Genomic DNA, 8,431 nt, shown 5'->3' with positions numbered 1-8,431 from the left:
TTTATTCAATGATCGTATTTATCTTGCTCCTAAATCCAAACTTGCACCAACCACTATCAATGAGTTTCATGGTAGTACTTATGAAGGGTATATAAAAACTTTTACACAACAAGGCAAATTTTTATTGAAAAAAAATGAGGAAGCAAATCCAATTTAATGCTCTCTCTCTCTCTCTCTCTCTCTCTCTCTCTCTCTCTCTCTCTCTATATATATATATATATATATATATATATATATATATATATATATATATGAAAGATAAATTAGAATATATGTTGGGTTTTTAATTAGTAAAAAAAAAAAATCCCTTCACTATTTACTTATTATTTTTAAAATTCAATGAAGTCTTCAGCTATTATTCAAAGAGTTAAATTCAAAGGTCCAGAATTAATTTATTTGGCCTAATTATAACTTTATAGACAAATTAAAGCTCAACCCAAAGTTAAAAACCTAATATATTCAAATAGTCTAATATTTTATTTTTAAATTAAATTATAAAATTACCTAAGCTTGGAACAAGGTGTTATAATTTTACATCAATTAACCACACACAAACACACAACAAATAATAAAACATTTGACCTTATCTCCCACTCAACATAAATAGGTACCAAAACATATGCGGCTAGCTTCGGTGCATCAAACTTCAAACAATCATTCTGCAAAAACAAGAAGTCAATCTGTTGAGTCTCTTCGTAAAACTCAACAATCAGTTGGTGGTGGAAAGAATATTAGCAACTCTTCTGAATTATTTTCAAGAACCATTTTTTATTCTCAAAAATAGAAATCTATTTTGTCAAACTCAAAAACATGTTTGATTATTTTTGACAAAAAATAGTTAAGAATTTATTATGAAAAAAAATATGTTTTTTGATAATATATTTTATTTGTTTTCTGAGTTTAAAAAATAATTACATACACATGAAAAATGATTGAAAATAAAAAGCCATATATAAAAATTATTTTTAAGAAATATATGGAAATGCCAACTGCATTAGTTAATGATCTTTGACTCTCTTCTTGTAAAAGTAGGGAGAAAACTCTGCTCATAGATGGTAAAGGAGATTGTAGTAGCAATTGACTTCTAATTGCTGAATAAGAATCGTGAAGCCCCACAAGAAATTTCATTACATAGTCTGATTACTGTCTATCAGTTAAGTCCTTCAAAATATTACAAGAACAACGATTAAGGTTCCCACATCTGCAACTGGGAATAGGACGATAGCTAATGTATTCATCCCATAAAGCCTTGAATTCACTAAAATATTCAGTGATAGATTTCGAATTTTGAGAAATGGAACTTAAGGATTTTTCCAGGGAGGAAACCCTTGGTCCATCACTTCTGAGATATCTGATTTTCAGCTCCTCCCTGATATCAAAAGCATTTGTGAAATAGAGAAGACTACCACGGATTTCTTTGGCAATTGAATTCATTAGCCAAGACAAGACAAGATTATTGGCTCTTAGCCAAGCAACACGAAGATGAGGATCATTAGTGATTGGTTGAACCAGAGAACCATCAACAAATGCAATTTTATTTTTCACTATTAGAGCAATTGACATAGATCGACTCCATGCAGTATAATTCTCACCAGTGAATATCTTGAAAACCAAAAGTGCACCAGGATTATCAGATGGATGTAAGTAATAGCAGCTGGATGAATCATCTGAAAGATTCTGTACAAGTCCATTTGATGAATGAGAGTTAGCCATAGAAGCATGTTCTTCCTCAGTCATTGTGAAGTAACAATCAACCAGGAAAGATGAAGAAGAATCAAGAAAGATCAAGAAAGATCAAGAACAGCGGAAAATATGAAGCTCTGATACCATGTGAAGATATGCAGAATTGTAAGGAAAACAGAGGAGAAAACAGAGGAGCACTCAAACGTGTATTGAAACTGAAATTCTCCTTACATTCAGATGAAATAAAAATGTACAGGTGATGTCTATTTATACACTTGAAATGGATCAATAAAGCTATTAAGTATTGACAACTAGCATAACTAATTTAACTGACATTAGTTAGATGAATTCTGTTTTTTCTATTTGTGATTTTAACTCTAATTCATCTATCAGATTTTGGATATTCCAACAAACTCACTCATATAAAAATTAAATAATTTAAAAATACATAAATTTTTAACTAGTTTTAATTGTATTTGATTTTCTTTTATATTTTTCATTGTACAATCAAATATGAAAAAAGTATTTTTCTTTCCTTCCTATTTTCTAGGACCAAACATAACCAAAAGTCAAAATGGATTACTTTAATAGGTTTGAAGACTAGAAAACAAGTGGTTGATTTAGTATCGAAGCTAGGTGAGGTTGCATTTTTAAAGTTAGTAAAAGCTTGAAGAAATATTATTATTGCTTGTCATAATCACATGGTTTCTCATTTTCAATATTTAACAAATATTTCAATAGAAAAAGCTCAACCCAAAGTTAAAAACCTAATATATTCAAATAGTCCAATATTTTAATTTTAAATTAAATTACGAAATTACCCAAGCTCTGAGCAATGTGTTATAAGTTTACATCAATTTATCACACAATCACACACAAACGTACAATAAATAATAAAACATTTGATCTTATCCCCCACTCAGCCTGAATAAATACCAAAAGATGTGCAATTAGCTTTGTTCCATCAAACTTCAGACAATCATGCCGCAAAAAAACAAATCAATTTGTTGAGTTCTCATCGTAAAAATCAACAATCAATTGGTGGTGGATAGAATACTGAGCCTGTTCGGAACCCCTTTTAAAAAAGGTTGTGGTTCATCAAAATGGAAAACTATTTTTTCAGACTCAAAAAAAAGGTTTTGAGTTTATTATGAAAAAAAAATGTGTTTTTTAGAATATGTTTTAATTGTTTTTTGGGTTGTTTTAAAAAAATAATGATTGGAAATAAAAAATGCATACAAAAATTATTTTTAAGAAATATTTGAAAACACAAATAGTAGGTTGTGGACATTTCAGATTCCTAAACTGATTTTATTCTAGAAAACATCATATAACTATGTATGTTGGACCCAATCATAAAATACATTCAAATGATAAATTTAAACTAATTACAACAAGACTTCGAAATTGTTAACCCATTTGAGAATACTTGACTTGCATGAATGATGGAATTGTCCTTCTTCAACTAAAGAATGGATGTGCAAAAGTGCATGGCAAGCATCAAAGCAAAACAAGGAGAGATGAACTTCAAAAAATGAAGGTAGTTTTATGTTTCTCCTAGTAATTTTGCTTTAGCTCTTGTATTTGTTGACAAAAAATAGAAACACAAATAGATTGAGAATAATTAGTATTAGATATAAACATTTCATTTGAAAATCAATTGGTGTCTAGTGAGATTGGGTAAAATCTTTTATCACATTCCGTGTGCCTATTCTAAAGAGTCATCATTTAGACGACTCACCTTAGGTTTAAGAGCGATATCTAGTGAGAGTGGATTGAACCTTTTATAATATTTGACATCACGTTCTATGAACTTATTTTAAGAGTCATCATTTGAGTAACTTATCCCTCAACATAAAAACGATATTATTACATGTCAATAATAAGTATTAGATGAGGAAAAAAACTCCTACTCATAAGACCACATAGAGATTGCTTCAAATAGTTTGAAGTTATTGACTTGTTTTTGGAACCTAACTATATATTGAAAAATGAAAAGATTAAGCAAAAAACTAAGCACTAGGTTGTATTGTAAAAGGTTTGAAATAAAGGGAGAAAATTAAAAATCCAAAGCATTAGGTTGCATGATAAAAGATTTAAAATAGAGGGAAAACAATAAGAGGAGAAAAAGTAAAGAAAAGCAAAGATGAGTTTAAATTTAATGATTTTTTCTTTAATTTAATAAAACAAACCAAAGAATTTGATTTTTTTTTTCTTCTAGTTAGTGTTTTCTATGATTCAAATGGAGGCTAAGACTCTGTTTAGATCTTAGAAAGTTCCAAGGAAAATAAAAAGAAAATAAAATAGAGAGAAAAAATTAAAATTAATAAATATTTCCTATAAATTTTCCAAAGTTATTTAACTTTTTGTCCTAGGTTCCTACAGAAAGAATAAAGAGATTTAAAATATATAAATTTTAAAATGATTTTGTTGTATTTAATTTTCTTTTTAATTTTGATAATAACAAAATAAAAGTAAAATTTTCATTCAATGTAAGTCTTTTTTTTCCTACTTTTCTTTTTTTTCCATTATATATATATATATATATATATATATATATATGAAGTTAACAACGATGATTAAAGTTTAGATGAGCTTTGCGAATTAGATTTTGAAAGTCTTGAAGCAAGTTGAGCTTTGGAGTTCATATTTTAAAAGTAAACTTAAGTTTGGAGACTTGTTGGAGGTACATGATCTATGCTGTTGTGTCACAAGACAAAATGTGAGCAGTACCTGTTATGAACTTGTGAATCTGTTTGGCAGAGGATCCCCAATTTTAGCCTCTTCAGTTATAACTTCTGCACTCCCCGAGCTGTGCTTAGGTCCCTGACGTCGAGGTTGACCCTTTTTGCACCTTTTTTTTCTTTGCCATGAGGTCGAACCTTTCAGTAAGATTCAACAGTTCCTTCTTTCCCATTACCTCTGTGTTGATGCCTAAAATTAAAAAGCAAATTTTTTCTATCACATAACAACACTTAGAAATAAAGCACTAAGCTTAATGCATGGAGAACTTTTCAAGAAGAGAGAGATGGCAAAGAAGATACCTGAGAGATCGATTAAATCGGCCAAGTACTGAGGGGAAAAATATTTGGTGAAAGTTAGCTCAATGGTCTCATGCTCCCATTGCAACCCATACCACCAGGTTATATCTCCTTCAATTTTCTTTAAGCTCTTGGCAGCACTATTGGCGTCAAACGGGAGCCTCCCTAGCTTGGGACAGTTAATCACAGAGATTACTTCCAATGCGGGGAAGAGGAGGGTCCCCTGATAGATGCTCTCTAGCAGTGGCATGCCACCCAATACTAGAGTTGTGAGCCTCGTGAACAATCTCACGTGTTGTGTAGTCGAAGCTCCGTACTCGTAACTTATCACTTCTTTCATCGATTCACAGGACTGAATGCTAAGTGACTCAAGGCCTGCAGCATAAATAAGCCATGTCAAGTTCAACAGTTTTGGACAACTCCAAATCTTTACATCCCGAAGCTTGCCGAAGTATTGTTTGTTTCTCACTATCAAGTCAGGATTGGGAATATCATAAGTTCTCTCATCAAATCCTTTCCTTCCCTCTTTTTCCACATTAATTTTCACATCTTCCAATTGAAGACAGTTGAATATAACAAGAGTCTCCAAATAGCTCAAAGACACTGATGATAGCTCAAGCGACGGCAAATTCCTGCAGTCATTGAGGCTTAAACGTTTCATGCACCTTTGTAACTTGTAGGAGCTCAGTAATCTATTGAGAGCTACAATACTACGGAACGAGAGAGATAACTCATCCAAACGTTCTATGGACTCCAACTCCTCCAACAAGGCTTGACGATATGCAGATAAAGCATTTCCATCATACATACTAAATAACTGTAACGAGAGAAGAGTTGATATCACATTTGGTGGAATTATAAGTGAGTGCATGCTATCAAGTAGCAAACACCTCAGTTTTGCCAAATTCCTAATCTCAGTTGGTAACTGTTTTATGCATGTCATTGAAAGATTAAGATATTCCAAGTTGATTAAGCTCTCAACACCAACAGGAAACTCAGTTAATCTATGGGTAGCTGACAAGTTTAGCACTCTTATGAGGGGCATGAATTGGAAGAATCCACTTGGAAATGTCTTCAACTCAGTACATTCTCTCACAAAGAGAGTCAGAAGCTTGGAGCAATGTGGTGTTTCAGGGAGTTGTTCAATATTCCTACCCCACAATGATATCCTTTCTGCCTCATTCCAGTTGGCTGCTCTCCTAGCTTCAACAAACCCCACAGATTCACATACCAAAATTTTATTCATCCTCGTCCCACATTCATGACCTATCCATAGAGCCATGTCGTGGATCACGTCATGAATCTTGATAGACTCTTTAAATCCATCTCTCTCTTCTAGCAGGCTTGCATTCTTCAGTTCTTCGATAATTTTATGTCCTCGTCTGCGTGCTTCACATATGTCCAAATCATCAAAAAACCGCTCCCCAATCCAATGTTCTATAAGCTCATCATTCCTAATTTCATATTCCTTGGGAAATACAGAGAAATATACGAAACAAGATTTGGTGATATCATCCCTTAAGCTATCATAACTTAGCTTCAAAACATTAAACAATTGATCCTCCATACCTGAAATTTCCGATGGAAATTTCTCCAGCTCTTGTATTGCCTGTTCCCATTCCTGGGGAGTAATCCTGTTAGCCATTGCTCGTCCAACAGTAACGAGGGCAAGTGGCAAGCCTTTGCACCGCTCTGCCATCATCTTAGCAAGATTTGGAATATCAGGATGAGAGCTTAGAGTGTCCTCTCCGACCTTCTTCAGGAACAGAGTCAAGGCTTCTTCCCTTGTCAAACAGTTCACTTTAAATGACGCTTGAACTTCCATGTCACTGCATATCCTCATGAATCGAGTCGTGATAATTACTTTGGACTTACGTTGATCATCTGGAAGAGGGGGAACTCCTATTTCTGAGAGATCAAGTCGTTGCCATACATCGTCTAAAAGTAGCACAAACCTTTTTGTTTTCAGGATGTTGAATATTTCTCTAGCCCTTTCATCCTCTGTTCTACCTTGCCACATGCCATCCGGAATCTGTAATTTATTTCGAATCACCTCTTGAGTAGTTCTCACACTTGCTTGCTTGGACACGGAGACCCAAATCACAACACCAAATTGGTGCTTTGTTTTGAGGAACTCATTGTTGATTTTCTTCATTAGCGTTGTTTTCCCAACACCCCCTGTTCCATATAATCCAATAACTCCCACTTTATCTTCAATGAGACAGCTGCAAACTTTCTCATACAACCAATCTACGCCCACGGTATGCCCAAGAGGCATTTCATCTACAGGAACACATGGCAACCTGTAAGCCACAGAATCAAAACTTCTTCCCTCGCCCAGGAGAATCACAATAGTTATGAGTTGTTTGGATACTCTCTTCCCAACCTTGTAGGTTGACCAAAAATTCTTGGGACAACAGCTTCCAAGGCATTTCTTCTCTACTTGCAGATCCCCTTGTTGCAGAATTCGGGCCGCATCAACCTCTATGAAATCGATGTCCTCGAACCACCTTTTCACTTCCCTTCTGACCTTCATATTTTGTTGCACTGCAAGTTCAACTCTGGCCTTAACATCTTCACTTAGATCCTTCAGTTCTACCATTCTGCTTCTCAAGGATTCAAGATCTGGTTTGACATGAAAGATGTAGCCAGCATGCTTAGCGGTGCAGGCATACAAGCGAGACACCACATCCAAGATTGGGCTCACAAAATCCATGTTGTTAAGAGTGAATCATCACAAAATCAAAAGCAAAAATAGGCGATCGATGGGCTGCTTGCAATTACAGAGGGATGAATAATTGTTCTAGTCCAACCATTATTTATTTTTTTATTTTATTTTAGCTAAATGTGGGCCTGGCACCTTTACGATTTTTGTTTTTAATTTAATGTATTTTTTTATTTTGGTGAATTATTTTTCATATCTTTATCTATATATCTACTGCACATTGAAGACACATTTTGAGTTAAATGTACAAATTACATGGATAAAAATACATCAATCCTAGTAGATCTATACTAGGAATTCCCCAATCTATACCACTTCCTTGGTTGCTAAAAGAGTGGCAAAGCATTCAACCTTAACGGGTAGATCCCTCTCTAAGATAATTTCACCGTCTATCTTGACCTAACTAATCAATGTTGAATTCTAGTACATAACCTTATGAGTTTAAGGTCTATCTTGACCTACCTAATCAATGTTGAACCCTGATATGTAACCTTTAGGTTATGTTTGATTCGTAGAAAACTTAATCAATAAAGATGTTACTATGTTCTCCAAGATCTTTTACAAATTGACTTGATAACCAAACACCAGCCATGCATGAGTCGCTACATCATATCCAGTGAGTAACATCCACACACAAAGCTAGGAAAACCACCACACTTCCCTCAACCTCATGGGCACCAGCTTGAACTATCTTTGCATTGCTTCCACTAGAACATTGCACTGATCTTGGTTTCGTGGAATTTAAAGAAAAGAGGAAAAAATTTACTTTTAGGTTGTGAAAATTTTTTTCATAATGGGAAAACATTACATAAAGAAAATAAATTATTGAATAAAAAACTCAAGAAACAAGAATTGTGTGCCAAATTTTGTTCCTTAAATCAAAAAAGCAATAAAAAGTAATTGCTAGTTTGAAAAAAGAAAATTTGTCACTTTCCAATAAAGTTGTCTTTTTGGAAAAAGAAAATTATGAGTATCATACAAA

General features: G+C 33.5%; 2 protein-coding genes across 3 annotated transcripts; both read right to left on the bottom strand.

Moving 5' to 3' along the window:
• Positions 1-523: 523 nt before the first annotated feature.
• LOC117921658 (disease resistance protein SUMM2-like) lies at positions 524-7,519 on the bottom strand. 2 transcript variants are annotated; one of them, XM_034839609.1, is made up of 3 exons: positions 4,728-7,519; positions 4,417-4,617; positions 524-659 (listed from the first exon to the last, which is right to left on the bottom strand). In XM_034839609.1, the coding sequence occupies exons 1-2, from the start codon at positions 7,438-7,440 to the stop codon at positions 4,502-4,504; spliced, it is 2,829 nt and encodes a 942-aa protein (XP_034695500.1). In that variant the 5' UTR covers positions 7,441-7,519; the 3' UTR covers positions 524-659; positions 4,417-4,501. The 2 variants fall into 2 exon arrangements, with proteins under 2 accessions (XP_034695500.1, XP_034695499.1); XM_034839608.1 differs by lacking the exon at positions 524-659 and adding an exon at positions 1,066-1,677.
• Positions 1,141-1,737, bottom strand: LOC117922489. Its single transcript, XM_034840619.1, has one exon. It carries the CDS (start codon positions 1,735-1,737, stop codon positions 1,141-1,143), a length of 597 nt encoding a protein of 198 aa, XP_034696510.1.
• Positions 7,520-8,431: the final 912 nt, after the last annotated feature.

Source organism: Vitis riparia, chromosome 9 (genome assembly GCF_004353265.1).
Source record: "Vitis riparia cultivar Riparia Gloire de Montpellier isolate 1030 chromosome 9, EGFV_Vit.rip_1.0, whole genome shotgun sequence".
NCBI classification, from domain to species: domain Eukaryota; kingdom Viridiplantae; phylum Streptophyta; class Magnoliopsida; order Vitales; family Vitaceae; genus Vitis; species Vitis riparia.
Note: the sequence above shows the minus strand (reverse complement) of the source record. Positions and strands in the feature narration are given on the sequence as shown.